The sequence below is a fragment of the Propithecus coquereli genome, unplaced genomic scaffold (assembly GCF_000956105.1).
Source record: "Propithecus coquereli isolate 6110/MARCELLA unplaced genomic scaffold, Pcoq_1.0 Scaffold610, whole genome shotgun sequence".
In the NCBI taxonomy this organism is placed as follows: Eukaryota; Metazoa; Chordata; class Mammalia; order Primates; family Indriidae; genus Propithecus; species Propithecus coquereli.
In genome coordinates this window covers 315,948-342,082 of record NW_012152064.1, presented here as the reverse complement: position 1 = coordinate 342,082, position 26,135 = coordinate 315,948, and the positions used below count along the sequence as shown (strand labels likewise).

The 26,135-nt window shown below is 38.5% G+C and overlaps 1 protein-coding gene across 1 annotated transcript in view; it reads right to left on the bottom strand.

The window, feature by feature from the left end:
• The window catches only part of SPTA1 (spectrin, alpha, erythrocytic 1), a 71,165-nt gene that overhangs the window by 12,852 nt on the left and 32,178 nt on the right, over positions 1-26,135 (bottom strand). The window contains exons 21-42 of the mRNA XM_012659453.1: positions 25,113-25,250; positions 23,777-23,928; positions 22,978-23,164; positions 21,873-21,974; positions 20,389-20,480; positions 19,376-19,520; positions 18,403-18,584; positions 16,658-16,757; positions 16,350-16,547; positions 15,418-15,561; positions 14,770-14,873; positions 14,269-14,431; positions 13,882-14,013; positions 13,228-13,365; positions 12,937-13,041; positions 11,612-11,820; positions 10,361-10,481; positions 9,628-9,749; positions 8,621-8,753; positions 2,396-2,498; positions 1,546-1,713; positions 873-949 (exon numbers count right to left, since the gene is read on the bottom strand). Coding sequence (XP_012514907.1) covers positions 873-949; positions 1,546-1,713; positions 2,396-2,498; positions 8,621-8,753; positions 9,628-9,749; positions 10,361-10,481; positions 11,612-11,820; positions 12,937-13,041; positions 13,228-13,365; positions 13,882-14,013; positions 14,269-14,431; positions 14,770-14,873; positions 15,418-15,561; positions 16,350-16,547; positions 16,658-16,757; positions 18,403-18,584; positions 19,376-19,520; positions 20,389-20,480; positions 21,873-21,974; positions 22,978-23,164; positions 23,777-23,928; positions 25,113-25,250 — 3,015 coding nt within the window. The remainder of the gene's footprint in view (positions 1-872; positions 950-1,545; positions 1,714-2,395; positions 2,499-8,620; positions 8,754-9,627; positions 9,750-10,360; positions 10,482-11,611; positions 11,821-12,936; positions 13,042-13,227; positions 13,366-13,881; positions 14,014-14,268; positions 14,432-14,769; positions 14,874-15,417; positions 15,562-16,349; positions 16,548-16,657; positions 16,758-18,402; positions 18,585-19,375; positions 19,521-20,388; positions 20,481-21,872; positions 21,975-22,977; positions 23,165-23,776; positions 23,929-25,112; positions 25,251-26,135) is intronic.

Genomic DNA, 26,135 nt, shown 5'->3' with positions numbered 1-26,135 from the left:
TTCACTTCTTCTGCAACAACTCTACAAAATTCCTTTCCCCAAACTCTTCACTTGTCAAAGAGAAAAAATCTTACTGGAAAAAAGAGTCAAAGGAATACAAGCAATACTGTTTCTAATTTACTATGTGATCTTAAGCTTTTTCAGTTTTGAAATGAGGGTGTTGATCAAGGTGATATATAAAGATGTCTCCTTATTGAGATTTATATAATTCGATAAAACATTACACCCAGGAGGAAAATATTAAGTATTAAAGATATCCTAAACTAAGATCTGGGCCTAAATAAGGGATAAGGAGAACACAGAACTGTTTTTGAATATCACTCTAAATCTTCTCTGTTTCTGACTGCTCTCTGGAAACATGATGTCTGTGTAGCTGGCAGAATGCAAAGAGAAGTGAGGATGAAGCATATGTCTATACCACCCTCATCACCACGACCACCCACCACTCCACTGCTCCCACTGCTGCCTTAGCCTCCCTCTTGTCATAAAGATACCCCATCAATTTTTTTTCCTACACAACATAGTGACCCAGGCTAAAGTTAATGCCAAAGCAAGTAAAAGAAAATGATTAATATATAACAATATATTAATGGAATAGAATACACAGGAAAACAGGAAAAGTAAAAAAGCCAAACGTTGGTTCTCTAACAAATGCTGGACACTTAGCAGTAAGACTAATGGGAAAGAGAGAGAGAGAGAAGGAAAGAAAAGCAAATTGTCAATATTAGGAAGGAAAAAGGGAACGATATTATAGATGCGACAGGCAATAAAATACCCAAACTTAGAAATGAATATTCCTGGAGGACTGAGCTTCTGTGAGATGTGGGTCTTGGGCTTCCCTGGCAATTGCCCACACAGCAGCCTGCTCTCACCTGCTTTGCCAGGAAAGGGAGGAAGGCAGTGAGGTCTGCACCGTTGCCATTGTTCTTCAGGCTTGCTTCCTTCTCAGCTAAAATAATAATAATAATAATTAATTAATTAATAAGAAGACAAAGAGAATTGGTCTTGCATAAGGCCTGATACGGATAAAAAAAAATATTTACAGTGGACAACAAGAGAGCTTCCTGACTCTCAAAGTAGGTGGTTCATTGGATTATGGAAGCACTGGGAACCAATGGATTGTTTTTCTAGAGTTAGGCAGGATAAAACAGATTGAAACAGAGCTAAGGCCAAGAGAATTTCTGACTATTTCATAGAAAACAGGAAAATTGAAGATTAGACATAAATTATAAGTAAATTGAACATTTTAGTTTATTTCCTAGAATGTTTTGCCATGGCCCTACCTTTCTGAATATCACACATGAAATCGCCAATTCCCAAAAAAAGTGTTCTGTGGAATTACGGTACCTAGTTACCCATTAGCATGCTTATTTATGTGTGTGTGTGCACATGTGAGTGCAACTGTGCCCAGAAAGGATAGGAGTGAGTAGTGAAGGGAGCACCTCTTTCCACACAGTAAGAGAAAAGGTACCAGAAACCATTCTACAAAAGGCGATTTATTAGAATTTCTCAAACCCAAGGGACCCTGGCCCTGACACATCATACCTATCCAGGCCTCTACCATATCAGCCTTCCAGTTAAACTGCTGAAAAGCGTAATCATCTTCTAATTGCAACTTCCAAGCAGCTATTGCCTTGGCCAGCAAAGGGGTCTTTTCATTCAGAGCCTCTATCTTTGCAGAAATCTTCTCTTTGTTCTGAGTTTCTTCCTGAAATACCAAAGTTGAAGGGAGGAGGAGAGAGACAGATATACTGTTGAATGTCCAGGGCTAGAAATGTGAATTCTTTAGTGCCATTTAAAAGCTCTCATCTTCCTCATTCGAAACATATAACTACTCTCCTCTAGGTCTGGTATATTATTTTATTATTCATCTATGTGAAAGGTTATTTCCACTCTAGCATTTGGATGATCTTCTCATGTTTGCCTGCATAAGCATGGCTTTGTTAGTTGGTATAAGCTTTTAGAAGGCACAGAAACATCTCCATTTAGGGGGGTCTTCATACAGCACTTAGATAAATGAGGCTTTTTTAAAACAACATTTAAATAATATAATTATTTTCAAATTACAAAAAGGTTTCACTGTGGTCCTCCTCCCCACAGACTTAGAAAGCAATTTCTTCAGATGGTCTTACTCCATAGCCAAAGCCAATGATAAGGCCTTTGTAAACACCATGTTCTGCTCAGGACATCAAAAATGTTAACAAAGGATTTAAGGAAAGCTGAAAGGTGTATGAATAAGAATTTGAAAAAAGAACTTCCAGAAAACAACAATGGAGAAGATTATTTTCTAAAAACAACAAAAAGCAGCTTAGAAGAGATTATTAAAGTTCTAAATATGATGTTTGCACTGATAATGATTCCATATTTGGGCCAATTCTGGAATCCCTGGACTAGCTCACCTTACTCAGGATGTCTTCTCCTTGCGCACACACATTTTGCACTCGGGTCTCGTGGACAGCAAAGTCGTTATCCAAAGCTTCATGCTTCTTTAGCAAATTCTGCATAAAATGAGTCAGTGAGAATCAGAACATCCAAGACTGGGAAATCTGTCTCAACTGACCTTCGGGTATTAATGCTAATCACCAGGGTGGAGTCAGTTAAATTGATAGACTAAGTGACTGTTCACTTCTTCTGCAACAATTCTACAAAATTCCTTTCCCCAAACTCTTCACTTGTCAAAGAGAAAAAATCTTACTGGAAAAAAGAGTCAAAGGAATACAAGCAATACTGTTTCTAATTTACTATGTGATCTTAAGCTTTTTCAGTTTTGAAATGAGGGTGTTGATCAAGGTGATATATAAAGATGTCTCCTTATTGAGATTTATATAATTCGATAAAACATTACACCCAGGAGGAAAATATTAAGTATTAAAGATATCCTAAACTAAGATCTGGGCCTAAATAAGGGATAAGGAGAACACAGAACTGTTTTTGAATATCACTCTAAATCTTCTCTGTTTCTGACTGCTCTCTGGAAACATGATGTCTGTGTAGCTGGCAGAATGCAAAGAGAAGTGAGGATGAAGCATATGTCTATACCACCCTCATCACCACGACCACCCACCACTCCACTGCTCCCACTGCTGCCTTAGCCTCCCTCTTGTCATAAAGATACCCCATCAATTTTTTTTCCTACACAACATAGTGACCCAGGCTAAAAGAAGAAACAGAATTCATATGACTATTATACCTTTTCAAAATTACCATTTGAAAATAAAATAATTTTCAATCTATGGTGGTCTGAGGCATTAAAATAAGATGTTTATTCATTTTAAAACAAGAGAGGCCATGTTACATTTTGTGAATGTATTATATTTCACTTTTTTGCAGAAACTATAAATAGAGATTGGAAAGGTAATATACTTTGCAAGATTGGATGCCTGAACTTATCATATGTTTTAAGTATGTATACTGCATTAAATATGGTCCCTTTAATATCTTTACCTTCTATTTCCAAATAATAAATTCACAAATGAAAGAAGAGACATTAGAACTGATGCCACAGAAATAAAAAAGGATCATAAGAAACTACTGTGAACAATTATATGCCAAAAAACTGACTAATGTAGAAGAAATAGATAAATTCCTAAAATGTACAATGTATCAATACTAAATCATGAAGAAATGGAAAGTCTTAACACACCTATAACTAGTATGGATATTGAATCAGAAATTAAAAACCTCTCAACAAACAGAAGCCCAGGATCAGGTGGCTTTATTGGTAAATTCAAACAAACATTTAAAGAAAGGCCAATCCTTCTTAAACTCTTTCAAAAAACTGAAGAGGAGGAAACATTTCTAAACACCTTTTAGAAGACCAGCATTATCCTGATACCAGACAAAGACACTACAAAAAAAGAAAAATATAGACAAATATCCTTGATGAATATAGATGCAAAAAACTCTAAATAAAATGCTAGCAACTGAAACCTACAACACATTAAAAGGATCATACACCATGAGCAAGTGAGATTTATCCCTGGGATGCAAGGATGACTCAACATACGCAAAGGAAAAAGTTAAAAAAAATACATCATGATCTCAAGAGATGCAGAAAAAGCATTTGACAAAAGTCAGCATGATTTCATGATAACAACTCTGCCCATAGCTAACATTATACTCTGTGTTGAAAAACTTAAAGATTTTCCTCTAAGATCAGGAACAAAGTAAAGATGCCCACTCTCCCTACTTCTATTCAGCATAGCATTGGAAATCCTAGCCAGAGCAACTAGGCAAGAAAAAGAAATAAAATACACCAGAATCAGAAAGGAAGAAGTAAAATTGTCTCTGTTGCTAATGACATGATCTTTTATAGAAAATCCTAAAGACTCCATATAAAACCATTAGAACTAATAAACCAATCAGCAACATTACAGGATAAAAATCAACACATAAAAATGAGTTGTATTTCTATACACTAAAAATAAGCCCTCTGAAAAAGAAAGTAAGAAAACGATCTCTTTTTTAAATAACATCCGAAAGAATAAAATACTTAAAAATAAATTTAACCAAGGAGGTGAAAAACTTATACACTGAAATCTATATAACATTGATGAAAGAATTAGACACAAATTAAAAGATATTCTGTGTCCATGGATTGGAAGATTTAATATTGTTAAAATTTCCATACTATCCAAAGTGATTTATGGATTCAATACAATCCTTATCAAAAAAAATTCCAATGGCATTTTTTAAGAAATAGAAAAATGAATTCTAAAATTTATATGGAAACAGAAAAGACCAGGAATAGCCAAATCAATCTTGACAAGGAAGAACAAAGCTGGAGGGATCACACTTCCTGATTTTAAAATATATTACAAAGCTACAGTAATCAAAATAGTATGGTATTATCATAAAGACAAACAGTGACCAATGGAAAAAAATAGAGAACCCAGTAATAAATTCACACATAGATGGTCAATTGGTCTTTGACAAAGTTGTTAATAATATCCAATAAAGAAAGGACAGTCTCTTTAACAAATGGTGTTGATAAAACTGGACCACCTCTTGCAAAAGAATGAAATTGGACCCTTATCTCATGCCATACCCCTAAATCAGCTCAAAATTGACTAAAGACTTAAATGTAAGAATCAAAACTGTGAAACTACTGAAAGAAAACATAGAAAGCTTCATGACATTGGTCTTCACAATTATTGTGTGGATATGACACTGAAAGCATAGCCAACCAAAACAAAAAGAAACAAGTGGGACTACATAAAACTAAAAATCTCTGCACAGCAAAGAAAATAATCAACAAAGTGAAAAGACAACATACAGAATGAGTTAATTCTTGCAAGCAATTTATCTAATAAGAGGTTAGTGTTCAAAATGTATGAGGAACTACTATAACTCAATACTAAAATAAAATAAAATAATAAAAATTAATAACTTGGTTAAAAATGGTCTAAAGAATTGAATTAGAAATTTCTGCAAAGAAGACATACAAAATTCCCAAAGATACATAAAAATGCTCAGCATCACAAATCATTAGGAAAATGCAAATTAAACCACAATGAGCTGTCACATCACACCTGTCAGGATGGCTATAAACAAAAAACAAAATGCAACAAGTATTAGCAAAGATGTGGAGATACTGGAATCTTTGCACACTATTGGTTGAAGTGCAAAATGGTGCAGCCCTTATGGAAAATAGCACTGACATTCTTCAAAAAATTGAAAATAGAGTTACGATATGATCCAGCAATTCTTTCCTGGGTATTTATCCAAAAAGTATTGAAATCAGGATCTTGACAAGATAGTAGCACTCTTATGTTCACTGCAGCACTATTTACAGTAGACAAGATGTGGTTACAACCTAAATGTCCACTGACAAGTGAATGGATAAAGAAAATGTGGTGTATACTTACACTGCAATACTGTTTGGCCTTAAAAAAGAAGAAAGTTATCTAATATGTGACAACATGGATGGATTTTGAGGACATTGTGCTAAGTGAAATAAGCCAGTTAGAGAAAGAAATACAGCATGATTCCACCTTATGTAAGTTAGTTAAATTCACAGAATCAAAGAATGGAATGGTAGTTACCAGGGGCTAAGGAGAGGGAAAAATGAGATGTTATGAATCATCAGGCATAAATTTAAGTCAAACAGGATGAATAAGCTCTAGAGATCTGCTGTACAACAGTGTAGCTATAGTCAACAATAATGTGAAGTACACTTAAAAATTTATTAAGAGGGTAGATCTCATGTTAAGTGTTATTATCAAAGTAAAACAAAACCAACAAACACACAAACTGTCCAATTAGAATATGAGTAAAGGACACACATAGACATTTCCCTTCATAAAATATATGAACATCAAATAAACACATGAAAAGATGTATAAAGCATCATTAGTCATTAAAATATGCACATTAAAACCACAATGAGCTTTCTGTACACACTCATTAGCATGCTTAAAATAAAAATAGTGACAACACAAAATGCTAGGTAGGATATGGAGAAACTACATTGCTCATGTATTGCTAGTGAGAGTGTAAAATGACATAGCCCATACAAACCAGAAAACAGTTTGATTTTATATAAAACTAAACAGGCAGTCACCATATGGTCTGGTGACTGGACTCCTGAACATTTATCTGAGAAATGAAGACTTATGTTGCATGGAAATCTGTACATGGATATTTACAGTAGCTTTTTCATAGCAGCCAAAAAGTAGAAAAAGTTCAGATGCATTTCAACATGTGAATGGTAAACTGTGTTATACTCATACAATAACACTACTTAGCAGTAAAAAAGAATGAACTATTGTCAAACACAGCAACCTCAATTAATCACCAGAGTACTACTCTAAGTGAAAAAGCCAGTTTTCAAAAGTCACATACTGTATGATTTAATTCATATAACATTCTTGAAATGACAAAATTACAGAAATATCGAACAGATTAGTGATTGCCAGGGGTCAAAAACAGGATGGGGGCAGAAGGGAAGTGAGTGTGGCTATAAACCAGCAAAATGAGGAATGCTTGTGGTGATGGTAATGTTCTGAATCCTAACTGAATCTTGACAATTTCAATATCCTGGTTATGATATTGTACTATTTTTATTGATGTGTCCATTGGAGGAAACTTGGTAAAGGATACCTGGGATCTCTCTGTATTATTTCTTACAACTACACCAGAGTGTACAATTCTTCAGATAAAAAGTTTAATTAAAAAAAGCCCTTGAGAGTATTTGATATAAGGCATTAAAATGCTTGAACACATGCAGTGGTGTGCACGTACGTGTTCTAAAAGACATTTAAAAATAAGCAAAGTTAATAATTTGAATTATAGGCTGTACAGGTTTTAAGATTTCTTTTAGAAGTCTAGGTCTTACCTTATGTCATTACATGAAAGAAAATTAATCTCCACGAAGAGTTCTTGGTAAATTCCAAATTTTTGAGGTTACTAAGCACAGTTCTCAAGGTCGTAAGAACATTATTGTTTTGTAATAACTCTCTCAAAAGCTGTCAAAATCTATATTAACTCAAAATCACACTGAGAACTTATTCATTTCTTTATTGGAAAACCCAATCCTGCATTTAAAAGGGTGTCTCTAAAAAGTCCAAAAACAATAGATGCTGGCATAAATGCAGAAAGAAAGGTGGGACTGCAAATTAGTATAACCTCTATGGAAAACAATATGGAAATACATAAAAGAACTAAAAGTAGATCTACTATTTGATCTAGCAATCCCACTACTGGGTATTTACCCAAAAGAAAAGAAGTCATTTTATCAAAAAGACACCTGCACTCAAATGTTTATCTCAGCACAATCCACAATTGCAAAGATATGGAATCAACTCAAGTGTCCATCAATTCATGAGTGGATTAACAAAATGTGGCATGCATACCATGCTACTCAGCCAAGAAGAAGGATGATTTAATGCCTTTTGCAACAATATGGATGGAACTGGAGACCATTATCCTAAGTGAAGTATATAACGAATGGAAAACAAATACCACATGTACTCACTATTAAATTGGAACTAACCAAGGAGTACACATATGCAATTGGGGGGAAGGGGATGGACAAAAACCTACCTAATGGGTACAATGAACACTAACTGGGAGACAGGCACACTTATAACCAGGACTCAAGCATTATAAAAGAAATCCATGTAACCAAAATATTTGTACCCTCATAATACTTTGAAATAAAAAAGGATGTCTCTAAACTGTGGAACTATTCTGTCTTGTAGGCTCTTCTCTTAAAATTATATTTTGTAGCAACTGCAACCAATGTTTAGACATAGAAGATTTTTTTCTAAATCAGTGAAACATCAGGACTCAAGGGAATATTTAGAAAATCTATAGGTTATAGACATATAAGAAAAGTCCTTTAACCATAATGTCTTTGAGTCCTAGACAGATCACAGATCATAGTATTAAGATTTGAGTTCTGCCTTCACACCTGATTGGCTCCATGACTTTGGACAAATTACTTACATCTTTGGACCTTGATTTTTTCATGTTTGAAACTGTCAGAATTATCCATATCTCCCTTATCTCCTTCTCCCACCAGAACAAAGGTTCTAATTTTACAGGTGAAAACACTGACTCCTTAAGGAAAGATTCAAATTAAAGTGAAGAAAATTGATCCATTCTTCCCGTTCCTCACCTGAATAGCAGCCAATGTGTCTCCAGATTCCCCTCGGGCAACCATAGCTTCCTTTTCACTGATCCAAGCTTCCTCTTCCTCAGCATTCCCCATGAATTGCAGGTATTCTAGGGACTCTTCCAACTGAAGCCCTCTATAATTGGGTGGTAAGCCCCAATAAGGAAAAGAAGGAACAGGTAAGCAGTGGGAGTACAGCAGAGTGGCACAACCTCATCCAAGCAGACTGGCTTATTCTCACAAGGCAACCACAATTGAACTGGCTCGAGCACAACCTGCTACGTGCCTACTGGTCAGCAGTGCATACCTCCTTTGACGTGGAGGACACTCCTGCCCTAGAAGTTCATTTATGTCATCATTTACTCTCTAGGAAACTTTACTGGAGGAAGATAACCCTGACCAAACAATAGGAAATGATGATATTTCAGAGCTGGAGAATATCAGCAGCAAAGCAGTGTCTTTTTTTACTTTGAGTGCTGCTTTCTTTCTTGTAAGACAAAGGCATCACAAAAGAGTCAGAAGATCCCTTTCATTCCCCAAGAAGAAATGTCTTCCTACTGGCAACAGGCATGGAATTATGGACAGAAATTATTACATTTTGCCATAGGGCTCTATGGTTCATATTTGCTAGATGACTATGAGGGAGAAAAATACACCTGCCTTCCATTAATAAGGGCTGCACATAATATTAAAACTGGGGAGAGAAAGCAAAATAGATGTGTGGCTAATAATCTGCCATGAAGGATTAACACACATAGGAAAACAGAAATAAGAGACAGCTGCAAGTAAGTGCAAGAGGAAGGGTATATTCAGAACAGAGGCAATGATCACTCTGCCTGGGGTGAACGGGGGAAAGACTCATAGAAAACTTGGCATTTGAGCAGGGACTTAGGAGATAGATGGGTAGTTGGGGAGAGAAGTCAATGCTGAGCAGGCACGTAAGATGCTCCCAACACCAGCCTAACACCTGGAATCCAGCAAGAGAATTGGGCCTTCTAGTCCCCACCCACCGAGCCTTGGCCAACTCTTTGAGCTTTTCCCAGTGTTGAACAAGCTGAGCCAGTCGTTCCTGGATCTCCTCTTGTTCCACAGCAGCCTTGTCTCCCAGCCTCTCTGCTGTATCCAGCACATTCTGAAAAACAAATGGCGTCCACACCACATTATCCCACCACCTCTCCCCATTTGGCCATAGTCCCCTGGCAAAACATCTAGCTTTTCCTACCCTCCAGATAGTTTATAAACTCCTTGGGATTTAGGATGGTCTTGAAAATCCTGGGAGAATGTAGAAAGTTGCAGCAAGACCTACCATGCTAAACTTTCTCAAATATTGATATTTTGGCAAATATCTCAGCTCTTGTGCTAGGCTACTCTCCATGATCTGCTTTGTGGATTATTCATGGTCACAGAGTGATCCTACTGCCAAGTTAGACCCAGGGTTGCGTTCTTCCCATATGGCTCAAGTACAGCTTTGTCAGATGTCCCAACCTGTATCCCAATTGTCAACAACTGCCCAGGGATGTTAGAAGTGCTTTTTCCAGGGAAGAGTAGGGGTCCCTGTCCAGAATTCTTCTATTCATAGGAGACAAAATGCGGAAGCAAAAAGAACACTTGTTAACTCTATGACTAACTCTCATGCCCTTGGCAACCTACTTTTATATTTTGTAGTGCCCTCCTTATTTATCTGTAACTTTGGGGACTGCTATTAAATTATTTCTCTTTTTAGGTCGGGTATGCTAGTCCTACCTGGATGGCGGGCTCGTGTGCCACCAGCTCCCCCTCTAGGCGTTTGTGCTTCTTCAGTAAGTTTTGAACACCCTGCAGATCCCTCCCATAGTCCTGAGAGCTCACTAGTACCAACTTCTCCCTGGGGCCAAGAAAGGAAACAGAAAATGTGGAGTTTAGACATCTGAGGTCACTTGAAAGCAATAGCTTTCTAAGAGCATGTGTGTGGCTTGGGGTGGTAGAGGTCGTAAATTCTGGAACACCTTGGTGTCAATAACTGAAAATACAATTTGGCATTTGCAAAATTTCCAACTTATGCCAATATGAATTAAAATAACATAGCGATGACCCTATGCACAATTATGACAGCCTTCCCATTAGTCTCTTTTCCTGTCTACCTGTGTATTTTCTCTTTTTTTGTTCAAGAATATGCACTAATATTTCTCTTTTAAATAAAATGTGAAAATTATATATGATTTTCATGGCTTTTATTATTTCTGCCTATTGATATCAGTAATAAATTTAGCCAGAATGGGCTACAGAGCTATTACAGGAGTCATGGCAGTTGGATGGTTCAACTGTAAAATGTTCGAACGTCACCATGAACAGTCAAAGTCTACATAGACAAGATTATTGTCTTATGGCTTCTAAAAACGTTTTTAAAATGTCTTATTTATTGCCCTATGCTTCCCTATAATTCATTGATTACTCATAAGAATCAGAAAATTTGTAGAAGAGAAGCATAATGAGGCAGGTTAAATGGGAAGTAGGCAAAATAACTTGATTCGCTAAGATTTTCCCAACCATAGTTTTTACAACAAAACTAGATTTAGCAATGAAATCATGGCAGATACTGTGGAGCATTGTCTGTATGGTGTCTAATTCAGTGTCATATAGGACACATTGGATATAGAAAGAATAGTTACAATGACCTGGTCAGCTGGGTAGGCTATAAATGTCCAGCTGTCTCTGTGAGCATTACACTTTCTATGAACTATCTAGAGCAAACATATACAAATTCTCAATTTTGTTCCCAGCATATGTGTAACTGCTCCCCACTCTCTCCACACCTGTCTCTCTCTCTGCCTGCATCCAGTGAAGGAATTTGGGGAAAACAAAATCAATGTTAACTTTAGACCAAGGCAAACATGAAGAAGTTAATACCAACTTCATAAAACAATTACCTATTTCATGTCAACATACATTGGAACAAGTTTGGTGGATTATCTACTCTCTTGGATTATCCACCCATTGTGAGTTGGTGGTACATACTCTATCCAGGATTCCTCATCATCTAAGTCCTGGAAGAACTGGAACAAGGCATAGGTCTCTTTCAGCTTCTCGTGGTGTGCAGCTGCCAAGTTCTGGACATTCAGGAAGCGCTTATTGACACTATCCATTTTCTCCTCAATCTGTTCAACGTTGAAAGTTCCACTAGAGAGCAGATCCATAGCCAACTTATTCAGGTCCTTGAGTGCATCCTAGAAAGGCCAGTGTGCTCAGTGAACAGCATAGTACAGGTATTATGTGGATCCCAGACTTCAACCACTACTGGTTCTGCTTGAAAGATGGGGTCAAACAAATTGATTTTGAAGGTAGTGAATTTGAATATGAGTAATATACATATTAGTTAGTGTATGTTCAGGTCAGGTAAGGGCCAAATGCTAGAACAATATAGATAGCATGACTACAGTACTCAAACTGTACATTTTGCTTTACGTGTCCTGTTCTTCTTCATGATGCTTTCACCTATGTTTGCCTTCCCTTCCCAACGAGAATATAGGATCTTTGTGAGCAATCACTTGTCCCCATACATGACTGTCTTCCTTCACAGTACTGAATTTGACAGTTACAAATTGATTGATTGGTTGATTGATTGACTGAAATATTCAACAAGAACTACTCTATTGGCAACATTCTTAGGCTGGCCATAGAACACACCCAGACTCTTCTGTGTCTATTCCCATTCTAACCTGGATACCTTGTGATGTCACAGGAAATAGCAGCAAGTCCTGAAGACTTGAACCTAGAAAGCCTTTGACTTCCTGCCCTTTCTATATATATCTGTATTACCAAATAAAACTGATAATATACAATTTTCCAGGATGAAATTAACACCTGTCATGATTTTTACCACTGCTCCCAGGACAAATCTTTAGTTGATACTAGGATGCAACTGGAATCCTCCACAGGGTTCCCAGAGTGGATATATAGTTCAACCTAATTTCACATGCCCCATCCGATTTTACTTATTCTAATTCTGTAAGGTACACTTTCATTTTCTTTCCAAGACCAGATCAAATATAGCTTTGGAAGACAGTGAGTTTATGTGCATGCATCAGTAAAAAGATAAATAGGATAGCTTTTAGGATCCACTTCCTGGAGTCTTAGAATCTATAGTTCGGTGATAATTGATAACAGTGACTGTTACGATGGCTCTGCAGCTCATGGATTTGACCTGATTGAAATGACTTCTGGTTAAGAACACTAAGGTCAGTTTTACAAGGCTATGTTTTCAAATAATTTTCTAAAGACCGCATAGAGAAAAGTCAGGAACATTTCCATTCTGCTGAGGAGTGAGATTCTAGCACATTTACCTCTCGAGCCAACATCTCTGTTTCTAATAGCTGATGCTTCTTGAGCAGGTTTCCTGCCGAAGCCAAGTCCCTGGCCTGGTCTTTCATGGCCAGCAGTGTTTCCGCCTGGGAATGGAGAAATAAGCAATAAAGCTGTCAGGCGAAACCTGTCTTTAAGGAGAACAAGATTAGCAACTACATCCCCAAACTTTTCTCAAGAAAGGTCAAGGAAATTGTTCATGTATAAATTCATTTATCTGACAAGTATTTATTAAACTTTCTTGCCCCCCCATCATCTCAAGGTGTAATTACCTCTGAGAGCCAGAACTCAAAGTCCCGGATGCCTGTGTTGAACCTCTGTTGGCGACTAGCCTCATCGAGCTTCTGCCCTTTGTCAGTTGTTCTCTCAAGCAGGTATTCCCAATGTTTCTTCAGATCTTCCAGTTGGCCCTAACCCAAAGAAAGTGAGGGGTCCTTATAGGTCTTTAGGACCATGGGCCCTGTGACTACTTGAGAGGAGAATGTAGAAAGATTCTGGAGGTAGGGATTAGCCAAAATTTGCTGATACTTGAATATCATACATTTCAAACCAGTTATACTTTATCTGGGAAAACAACAGGAGGTGTTGGATGAAAGGAAAAGTTTGAACAAAGGGTCCTGGGCTGATTATAGCAACTGGCATCCAAATACCAAAAGACCCTCAGCAGAAGGGATAGAAAATGTAAAACAAACATGATATGACTTAGGAATTAAGTCTAAAGCTTTCTTGAAGTTCCAGGTACTAAGTATGAAGAGAGCAATAAAATCTGGGCACCACTGCTTTCTTTCTTCCTGTGCAATAGTCAGGTGGAAAACTACTGACCATGGAACGTATTCTATATAGCTATACATGGAACATTGAAAGAGTAAAAGATTTATCTTTATGTACCTTTGCAATCCCAAACTCATCCTGAGGAGAACCCTTACCTGCACAGTTTCTTCATTGCCATCAAATGCTCTCCGCTTAATCAGGGAGTTCCCCAGGTTGATGACTCCTTTCACGTGCTCAGCTTGGCTATTGACCTCATTTTCAAAGGTCTGGTGTTTTAGGTATTTCCTCTGCAAGGAGAACAGAAACTAAATTATTCTCTTATTTAGGGAAATAAGGTCAGGTATTATAAGGAAGGCTTAATATCTCTTTCATAATCAAGGTGATAGTGACTTCTGAAGGACCTGCTCTGCATTAGACTCAAGTCCCTGATGACAGACCCAGTGGCTCAACAATAAGACAGTGTTAAAATGCAAAGGGGGATGATCATTCAACCAACAATTTGGAAATGGTGAAATTTTCTGAGATTCCCCTTTTGAACTTGCCTGAATGTTAGTGGGGTCTTTGTAGGATTCATCACAAGCTGTGGGCAGCATCTCACTGATCCATTCTTCTAGCTCCTCGAGGTCATGGTAGAATTGTTTTAGGTCAGCATAGTCTCCAAGCTTTTCTCTCTCAGAAGTCAGTTGTGCTTTGAGAGCCCTCCATCTGGGGGAGGGAGCTAGATCATCCTCTGCCCTTTACCCTTTACCCCACACACTGATGACAGGTCTACAAGTCTTCCCATTTGCCAACCTGCCCCTTTTCCTTTCACACAGTCTCATTGCTTTCAGATATAAAACACAATGGTTAAGCCAGGTGACTTCTAAGGTAATTTCCCTGTCTTTCATTCTATGAATCTAGGTTAAAAAGTTTCTAAAAGTGTCAAGATAGTTTTAGGCATCTAGAAAAGACAGAAACTCAGAGTATCCTCTCCATCTTAAAGCTAGCAAACTCATCATTTTGCTACATCTCCTGTAGCTCACAAAACAATCACTCAGCCTGACCTGTCTAGCACACGTTGAAGCCGAGCAGCAATCTCCTCCTTGGCATAGTGGTCTTCAGCTATGAGCCTCTCAGCAAAATGTTCCAGGTCAGTGATCTTCCCTTCCTAGATGAAGGAAAAGGAAAGAGCCCAGAAACCTAAACATTAGGCCCTTGGTGCAAATTCAGATTCCCTGCTAGAAAAGAACAGAGATATTCTTTGTGGATTCAAGGAACAGACCCAGGAACAAAAAGTAAATGTCTTACAGGGAGATAGATTTCAACTCAACAAGAGGAGAAACATCGAATAATTATACTGAGATGGGTTACATATGTGGTACTGAGTTCCCTAAAGAATAGACACTCCCCACGATCATTGGAGAGGGAGAATCCTATGTTGAATGGGATGTTGAAATAGACAGCATATAAATCACTTCCAATTTTATGAGTTGGGTTTTAGAATGCTGGATTTAAACTAAGAAAGTCCAATGGCCACATGTGTCTTGGGTAAGACAATGTCAAATGTCCAGGTGCCCTGCCTGTGCAGAGTTCTCTGTAAGAGGCAAATGTGAATCGGAATACCTATAAATCATAATACCAGACAAATGTGTAGGACTTCTGCTATTACTACTAATAGTTATTATTAAAACTCTTATATTAGTATTTATTACCTGAGCAGTGATTGCTTTGTCCAAATCATCACGTTTCTTCATCAAGGCCTCCAGACTGTCTAACGAACCCTTGTCATCTGACCTCAGGAAATTCTCACGTGCCACCATCCAGCTCTCAACCTGATCACAGTCCCCTTGGAACAACTATGGGGGATGAAATTAGAGGCAGAAGGTATAGTAATTCCAGGAAGGCAAGGAAATAATTTTACCCCTCTCCTGTGATAGTGACAAAAGGGAACATAGTAGGTGGTTACCATCTTCCAAGAAACACTCATATGATGAATCTTAGCTATACTGAAACTTTTACTTTTACCTGAATACACACTTTAAGTTTATATATAAGCCATCTCCAATTCTTGGAGTACTATTTCCCATTTCCTATACCTCGTGAATAGTGGCTGGTTATTTCTTTAACACTCTGTTAAACAATAGCCTTCAGGGTAGCCTATGACACCCCCACTCTTTTCTCTCAGAAGCTTTAATCACTTCTTCCTGTTTAGCATAAAAGCACTCATACATTTTGTTTTATTGATAATCATCTCACTGTACTAGAAAGATCTGTCTATATGTCTAATTTCACTACCTAAGAAAAGGGTCACTATCTTACTAATCTTTGTGGCACCAGAGCCTTCACGTAGTAGGTTCTTCATAAAAATCAATCAACAAATCCTTCAGTCAATAAGTAAATGATGATCACCCCACTTCATATCCAGGACTGACCATTATCTTGTTTGGCTTTTCTAACAGGGATGAGAGCTGAGCATAAAACAATCATAAGTCTATAAAACAGAGTACAATGCCAGATAATCAAGAGATGCCCTTGTATACACAGTATGAAAAATCCAGTGAACTTAGCCTGCAATAACCATGTAAAATTGTGTAGAAGGAATAGACTGAGGCTAAATCCGCTAACGATTGGAAATTTGCTATACCTGCAACTGAAGGCATTGGTCTAGGATCTTCTTGCGTTGTTCCCAAGCCTTCTCCAAATCATCTCTCTCTAGTCTGACATCTTGAAGCTTTTTTTCAATTTCAGGGCTAGCACGATGCCCACTGTCTATAAGTTCTGCACCAAAGTCTTCTAAGGCCTGGAAGGTAGGAGCCTCTGCCTCCATATCAGCTCGATGCTCCTGTGGGAAAAAGGGGTAAGAGACTAAAGAGGTCAATTCCATGTAAAGTTGTAAAATGAGGAGAGGTTTTTAGGTCAAGTAATCAGTGGCTATGACTTTTGTAGCCATACCTGGTGTCGCTCCAGCAAGATCTCTGTGCCAGTTAAGTCTTCAGCCAGCTCCTTTGATGATACCATGGCACCAATGCCACTGATCCAATTCTGTAGATCCCTAGAGAAATAGACATATTGGGATTGACCAAAAAAAAAAAAAAAAAAGAAAGAAAGAAAGAAAAAAAAACCCTTGCAACTTGCTATGAGGGGTGTGTGTTCTACAGCTTTCCCCTCTCTAAAAAACATTTCCAGAATAGCATTTTTTATCTGGCTCTGTATGCTTCATAGATCTTAGGTTTGCTATTTTCCCTCTATCGTTTAATGACAACAATCCTTTGCACTTGAAAATCTCTTGATATATATTATCTCTTTCAATTCTTGCAGTGGAATACTTCTGCTATCCTTTTGGAGATAAGGAAGTCAGCCTAGAGAAGGTGAGCAATTTGCCCTTTGATAGAACTAAAAGAAGACATCTGGACTAGAACCCAGACCTCTGGAATCTTGGACTGGTACATATTCCATACTACTGTTGATTACTGTTCCTTTTAAGTCATTTCTGGGGCTTAAACACATATCTTATTATGGAGACTCTCCTATTTTATTCCCAACAAAATCCAGCACATGCCTCTGCCTACTATACACACCCCCAACACACACAATGTTGATAAAAATCAAGGCCTACTTCCTATTCTTTTAGTAGTCAAGAAGTTTGATTAAGATCTATCCTCCCAGAAGTCAAATATCAACCATACATTAACTTAAAAGTATATATGATAGTTAAATTATGCATCTCATATAGAATGTACTTACTCTTTGCTTAATAGGAACCCTTAGTTCTAAGGAAGGTGCTATTTACTTATAGTGCATGAAAAACTACAGCTTTCCAGAGTTTTTGAATTGGAGAGGTGGTTGTCAAGAGTAACTATAATTGTTTGCCAAAATTGCCTCCTTTTTTCTTCAAAAACTTTGCATTGTGAGCTACTACTTCTGGGACTCCCTACTCTAATGCTCTTTCTGGCAGATTGATATGATGGGACAGAGTGTGGGAATTTTTCCACAAAGTGGATATTTGCAAGGTAAATTTTGGATTATGATAATATCTAGACTCCAGCAAGACAGTGAAAATTCTCTAGGATTTGGTTCCAACATTTCTAAGTTTATCTCTTGCTAATTCTCCTTCCCCAACCGCCCAACATACCAAACCCATGCTTCTAAGCTTCCCCTGCTTCATGAACATTCTGTACCTTTCTGATCCCTGTGCCTTTGTTTGCACAGTTCTGGTGACATGAGTAGTTTTCTCTTCTGTTAAAAATCCTGACTGATAAGGGGCAGTGAAATGCCACCTTATCTACAAGGCATCATCTGTTCTCTTCACTTCCCAATTCCCACTGTTTCTTAGGATGTGTGTTTCAGCCCTTATTATCTTCTACCATAGTTATTCATATTTTACTCTGCCTCTTCAGTTGAAGAAAAGCCCCAGCACCCCACAACATAGTACCTTATGTGTAGTATACATTTACGGAAGCTTGCGTAATGTAATCTAAATGGCCTCACATTCCCTCAAACTTTGACATTTTATGGCTTGAAGCATTGAATCTGAGATGTTTGTGCCTTACAAGAAGTGAAACTTAGACACAAGTGGTGCCCTCCACAGCTAGCAGTGAACAGCACCTGCACCAAGATTGCTCTTAGAATCTCTCCTCAGGGGCCAGACATGGCAATTACCTACCCTATCTGGTGCAAGTCTGCCTTTTGAGGTTTACCTGGCCTTGTTGAGGAACAGGTAGAATTTCTGGGACTCATTTAGGCTTTCTTTACGATCCTGTGTACGCCCTTGCAAGTCATCCCATGCCTCATTCAGCTCCAGTCGCTGTCTCTGCAGGTCCTCAGTGGCATCTGGATGGGACTCACTGAGACGCTCTGCTGTCTCCCCCAGTATGGTCACCTGGGGAGGTGCAAGAGCTCTGATAATCAGCCTAGAGTTGCATCTGAATCTTAGCAAAAGAAGACTCCTGAGTCCTGGTATTCATTTCCCCAAATAGACATTAGTGATTTATAAGCATGTCTTAATACTATATAAAATAACATCAACATTAAGTCCATATGATAACTCTCTGAAGTAGTCAAAATTGACATTACCATACTTCTTTTTAAGAGAAAAAAATTGTGGGAAAGGGTGGTTAAGTGATCCTTCTGGTTAATGGCAACATCACTTAGGGAACCCAAGGGGCCTCATTCTTCATGTGAAGATCTTTCTAATATAGACATTTTCTGGGCTTCTTTTCACTCTGCATGATAATGTCAAACTGTATGATGCCTCTGAGTGTATCTAGCAAGGTCCAGAGTTCACTTTTGGGTTGAGACAGAGTTAAACTCATTTAATTCCTGACTGAGAAAACATTGCACCATGCTCAGGCATATGGACATGTGCTATATATCCTCTGCTACTGGCCTACAACCAGCTGCCACGAGTTCTGGTTGCTTGGAATCCACTAAAGAGGCAAGGGACACAGGGTACTCACTTACACACTAGGAGTTCAATACATTTTTCGCCATGCTAATGGCCATGGGGCATGTGCTTTTAGAGGTCTTGACTTAGGGACGGCTACACAAACAAGTATGTTGCAAGATAAAGAGAATATAAGAATATGGAACTGGGAGAGAGAACCAAAGAAGGGGGCATTGGTGTAGGCAATGAAGAGAAAAGTGCTGAAAAAGCTTGGAAGCACATATCACCTTTTCCCCCAGAGGTAGAAGGTCTCTCTCAAAGCCCTCATGCTGTCGCTGAAGGGCCTGAACACTGAACAGGTCCAAGCCGGGGTCTGCAGCACTCAGAGCCTGGCATTTCTTCTCAATCTGCTCCTTCGTGTCATCTGCTTCTCTGATACAAAAGAGAGTAGAGAGTTTAGGAGTTAGGATATGTACCAGAGGCAGATTAGCAGGGCTCACAAGAAAGTCATCACTACCACCACCACCACCACCACCATCAACAACACCACCATTATCATCGTCATTCTTTATAATGTGTTAAACGCTTAGGCTCATTTCCTTCACAATTCCTAGAGGCATAATTACTATTACCATTCCCATGATCCATATCAGAAAGCTAAGGCCTAAAAAGGACCTCGATCTCAAGATTGCATCACTGCCTAATGGTGGAGCCTAAGTTTGAAGCAGGTGGTCTGACTGCAGAACCACATGCCTACCCATTATATCTCACAGATTTCCATCTTAGGCTATCTGAACAGCCAGACCCATCTGAGTCTCAGTTTTCCTTCCCTCCATCTTCAAGAATACATTTATACACAGTGAAGGTATTTGGTTTCTGTTTTGTTTGTTTGTATGATTGTGTGTGTTTCTTAGTGTAAACAAAGGTTTGAAAATCAAACAAAATAATGTTGAATAAGCAGTTATGTTCAATGCGATGTCTGTTACCCTCTATAGTCTGCTTATAATTCAGAAATGTAATTACTTAAAACTTCTTGTTTCTATTTTAATTTTCATTCACTATCATGGGAACATATATAGACTATTAATTATGTACCAGGGCCCAAGCTGGGGTATCAGAAAATTGAAGTTGGTTGTCTGGGAATATCCTGTGTGTCAGGTGAGAATCTACTAGTGAGAAATCTGATCTCCTATTGGCAAATTGTCTCTATCTCAAGGAGGAGGATTAAACTGATAGCTATGGTTCTAACACAGGGACTAGGTTCTAGAGCAGCACTGCCTTTTAGGATTAAAATTCTTACCTGTGAAACATCTGGACAGCATGGGCACTGCCCAGCAGCTGCCGCTGGTCATCTGCAAGCCTCTGCAAGGAACCCCAACGGACATTCAATTCCTGAAAGAGGCAGACACATCAAACCAGAGACAAAGAACTAACTCAGATACCCCAATGGTGTCAGAAGACTGGATGGGATTTAAATCATGCTTGTTCTTGTATTATCTTCTTCAGAAATTGCATAGCTTTACTTCTTTTTTGGAACACTTGAGGTTGTGCCTCATTTTTGCCAGAGCAGCAGAGAAAGGGATTTCTTCCCAGATGGATGTACGGGGCTGGAACCATCAATCCTGGAGCAGATGCTTGTTGCCAGAGTCTAGATTACAAACTCAGAAAATTGATTGGAAAGTGTTGCCTTGGTAGTTAGGAGCTATCACATTTCTCTAAGACAAGCATAATATCTTTCTGTATCTTATATTGAATATACCTAGCAAACTAATAGAGCCCTACTTTTTGTAGGGGGCAAGTACATTGTTCCCCTGCACATTTCTTCTCCCATTTATCTCACAACAACCAACATAAAAAGATGCAGAAAACTCATCCTCACTGATTTATGAACCCAGAGAGCTAGACTGGACATTCATGAAAGTTCATTAGGTCTTTTATGGAACCATAGGTCCAGATCTGCATCAGGTCAAGAATGTCCCCTCCCCCATCTCTGCTGCTCTATATTCTTCTCCTTTTTTGCTATGTTTATTAGAACCTTTCTCTTTCAGTAAACTTTCTTGATTACCCCTTCTCACTAATAAGCTTCTTTATCTGTATTTTCTTTGCATTCATATATTTGAGAATCTCTTGTGTGTGTGGTGGCGGTGAGCAAGAGAAGAGTATGTATTATAATTTAAGAATTTTAGGTCAGTTCAAATAACTTCAGTTCAAAAGTTATACTTTTGGGTGGAGGTGGAAGGTAAGAATTTTATGTTCAATTTTATAGAGCCCAGTACAGAAAATCAAAAGGAAATTTGGAGATTGTGCTATCCAACACTCTTGCTTTTCAGATGTGGAAACTGAGGTCCTTAGAAATGAAGTGACTTGTCCAAGGACACAGTCGGGCAAGGATAGAGCCAGTACTTAAACCCAATTTTCTTGATGTCCAGTGCCATATGCTCTTAATATTTCTAACACTGCCACTTGAAGGTAAATACGAATTTCTGCCCCCAATACTTTTGTCTCCCTCTATCCCCTCTACAAAAGTGCCTATGCGAGAGCACAGAGGATACTCAGTAAATGTTAATAAGTGAACCTGCTTTAATTAAGTTCATTTATACAACAAAAATGGATATACTATTTGGACTATTGTCTTTGGCCTTTCCTGTCGTCAGTTCTAAACTGCCATTACATTCTGCATGTCCTAGCTAATCTGCAGAATATAAAGTTGAGTATATTAGAGTGAGATGAGGACTCCCAAAGCCCAACCTGGTGGTGAGGAGGAGTGGAAGGAATCTTAATTACCTGCTGGATTTGAGCTCCTTCTGGTGTTAGAAGTTCTTCAAATAGTAGATCATCAGCTATCTTGTTGATATCCCTTAGCCGAGGCTCATTGGTTTTCAAATCCTGGATGGGAAAATTTGTCCAAAGCAATGTAAATCCCCTTCTCAAGAATCCACCACTCTTGCCTGCTCATCTCTGCCCCTACTTGGCTAAATATTAAACATATTACTGACTTCACTTGTTATGCACACCAAGCTGCCCTCCATTAAACTGCCACCGAGAAGGCTACCCTTAAACACCCTGACATCTAGTGGCTATCCAAAACTTGCCAAGAGAACTGTTATGTAGCTAGAGTATGAAGCATAGACATTTTTCTAGATTTCTTAAAATCTCCCCTGGACTAAGTTACACCATCAGAGTGATTTATATGTGAGCTGTGTAATATTCTTTACTATCACTGCAAAATCCTCCACCTTTATAGAATTTCATTAACTGAGTTACAATCTGCCTATGTTGAGAGATGTTGTATGAAACAGCTCTAGGGAGTTCTCCCCCAACCTATATATAGAGAGAGATAAAGAATTCCAGGTAGAGGGTATCATAAGAGAAAGAAAGGAAGGAATGTACTCTCACTGCTAGTTAAGATAATGGAATAAATCTGAGAGAAGAAAGGACAATGAAAAGATTTTATGTAGGCAAAACCTTAGAAACTGTCTGGCTGTAAAGTCAGGTCGTTCTTTCCCTTTTTCCGCCCCAACCTATGCCCCATGATTAGACTTTATAGACCGTCTCATAATACCTCATCTCAAGCTGGGCATCAGGAACACAGTATGGTGTAGGTCAAGTTTTGAAGAATTCAGGGAGACTAGAACTTCAAGCAGGATTTTGGAGTGGCAGGGACTCAGGCTGCACAGTTAGGGTAGCTAACTTTCTTTGCATTTCCCTTCCAATTTTTGACAACTACAATACCCAGAGGAAGATCTGAGCTGCAGAGCTCTCAGTAGTTTTGGGGAGGACATTTAACGAGTGTGAAATAAATTAAAAGTTTATGTGGAAGTAGATAGGGGATAAAAGGAAACAGTGACAACCCTAAAAAAGGTGTCAGGAGAAGGTTCTTCTTTCTCACCGTTTGGAACTCATCAAACTTTTTCTGCAGTTCCCAAACATCGTCTAGTACCACATCAGCGTTTTCTGCCTTTTTCTCTCTAATCCAATCCAACATGTCTCCTGCCTCATAGGCCAGCAAAAATTCATTGTAATGTTGCTGTAGACGACGTCTGCGTTCTTCTGCCCGATCAAGGAGGGAATGGTACCTAGGTGGAGACGTCAAGAGAATGGGAAAAGTGGAATAAAAGTTGGAGAAAAAACAGAAGAGTAGAGGCAGGGTGAGAAAAGTAAAGAATAAAAGAGACAAAATGGAGAAGGAGGAAAAATCAAAAGAAGGTTAGTAAAAGAGAGGAAGAAACAAAGATAGAGGGAAAAGGGCTTGAGGAGCAGAGAGGTGAACACATAGTATTGCATGTAAAAATAATAAAACTGTCAATGACCCAATAATATGACTGGCAGCATCTCATTCTATAAACATAAAATTTTTACATGACAACTGACAACTGGATATGAAACAGCCTGGTATAATAAACAAAGTTCATAGGAATATCAGAAGATTGACTTTTTAGTGACCTTGAAAGAATGTGGGTAGGGAGTCAGAAGACATGGCTCTATAAGTGACCTCAGGCAATTGACTTAGTGGTTTGGGGGCTGCCTTTCCTCACAAAACGGAAATATTCGAAGGATCCTAGGTTTACTTTCAGTTCTTAACATCTGTGAATTTGCTATGGCATCTCTATTCTAACAGTTACAGAGTCTTCAGCCAACAGGAAATGTATGGCCAAACACTGTCTAGTTCTGTAGCCTCCAGAACTTACTGGTTTTCAATCTGCTCCTGGCGCTGGGTGATGCTGCCTGGCTCTTCTCGCCGCCGCAGTGGGAGCATTGGGAACTCATCAGGGGCCAGCTTTCTGACATAACAAGCTGGGACAAAGCCCTGGTGATCGTCAGCTTCGACCTTCCACCAGTCCTGAAGGGAGAGTAGACCCCCACTCCTCCCTTACTTCTTGGAACAAACAGGAGAGGCTTTAACACTTTTAACCACGTCTCGAGGCATAGGCACAGGCTGATGGCCAAGAGAAGCTAATTGTCTCTATTGAGAGGCACATAATTTTTACATATTACAAAGAAAGTAATTGAGGAATTGCAAGAATTACAGAGACAAGCTTCTGAAATCAAGTAATCTGACATTTTGTTTTAGACCCTTAACTTTCTCAAACACCAAAGACAGCTCTTCTAATGATGGAGCATTTTGTTCACCAGGAATTTACAAAAAGCACATGGAGTCAGTTCTAATTAGATTTCTTAGGAGTAGAGCATATATGTATGACAGTATTGCACAAAAAAAATTTTCCAGAGGTCCTAAAAATTGTTAATTGCTCTGGAATTCATTTATGTGAATTGTTTCTTTTGTTTTTTTCGGTTGTTTTTTTTTTTTAATGTTGCTAGACTTACTGAACTCTTTGTGGTTAATTTCTTCAGAAAATAATATGGTGAAATAAAGAGGCCTAGACAAAGAAAAAAGGGCCTGGCATATAGCTTATTTAATAATGAAATAGTTTGCCTCTCCAAAAGTTCACTTACCTTTAGAGTAACAATATCTCAAACTCTCTTTTCTTCTCAAGAATTTTTGAAGATTAATTAGGTATTAGAGTACAAAAATTTACTTGAGTTCTTAGGGAAAGAATAGTAAAAATCCCAACCAATATTTTATCACTGTTCTCACAGGCATAAGATCTAAAGAAAATCAAGTTGATGAAAGACTAGTCTTCAGGCTCCTCCTAAACCCAGACATTTTTGTTTCATCACTAGGAATATTGGCACAGAAGAGGAACAAGCTAAGAGAAGGGACAAAGGGGACAATTTAGTTCTGTAAATACATTATAGAATTGTCAGTCATACCTACTATATATTTGGGCTAATTATTTAACTTTGATTCTTCATTTCTTTAACTGTAAAGTTGGTATTATAATTCCAACAGGTATGTATAGGTTCTTGCACAATATCTGGAGGAAAAATACTACTCAGTCAGTTATAGTTATTTAAGAGGCAAAGTGATGGGTGATGAAAATAATACGTATATCTGGCAGGGTTGGGAGAGATGACTCTGGAAGAGCCACTCTTGATGGAAAGAAGGTTAGAAGGAAAAGTCACCTTGTTGATGGAACTCAGTAGAGTTAAGACATCATCTTTCTTCATGGTGACTTCTCGAGGGCTGCGGGCATCGAAGTTATATAAAGCCACAACCCTCTCTTCTCGAGCAGCAACGTCCACTGGCATAGCCTGTTGTTCCTAAACAAAAACAGGAAGCATATGTCAGCCATCCATATCTCCCTACAGAGCCCACCAATGGTGGGCAGTTCCTGGGGCCTCACAGGAGAGAGTAGCCTCTGGCTGGAGCCTCTTATGAGGATGCAGAGGTTAAAATATGTGGTCGTCAGAGATACTGATCCTCTCTAACACTTATCAGGAGATAGGCAGGTTGGGAAGTATAAATGGAGAGCAAGAAAGTGAATTTGTAGTTTGTCAGAAACATATTAAATGCTCTAAGCAACTGGTTCTTAAAGTGGAAGGGGTAATATGCTTCTCTAAGAAGGTTTAAGAAGATTATATACACCAATATTTCAGAAAATTTTTTGAGAAAGTGAAAGACACACTATCTATCATCATCTTCCCCTTGTCCTGGGCCTCCACTGAAAATTTTTCCCATCCCTCCGGCCTTTAAGTCACTGTGTCAAGGAGCTCTGGACCTTTCTTTTTAGAGATGGGTGAGCTAGAGCACAGGAAAAGCCACAGGATTTTAAAAATTGAGAACATTGACTGAGGTCATTAAAGATATTTTGTCTCTCTTTAGAAAGCAACCTGCACTCTAAGGTAGAGTTTTCTCTGATGTTTACCTTCTGCAAATATCATATCTCTGAGACAATGAGCAAAATATAACCCCTCTTTCTAAACAATGACCCACCCCTTCTTCAGATTGGAGTTGAAGATGTACCTCCCTTCACAGATCCCCCTGATTTCATATCCTTCAAGTACTCTGTTTCCCCATAACTTACAATGCATAAATCCATCTGTTCTTGTTCAGGCACCCAGAGTGCACAGCCTGGCCAAGGCACAGCATAAGAGCTATGTAAATATATATTGACTGACCACGCTGAGTCTATGTCTTTTGTCTAC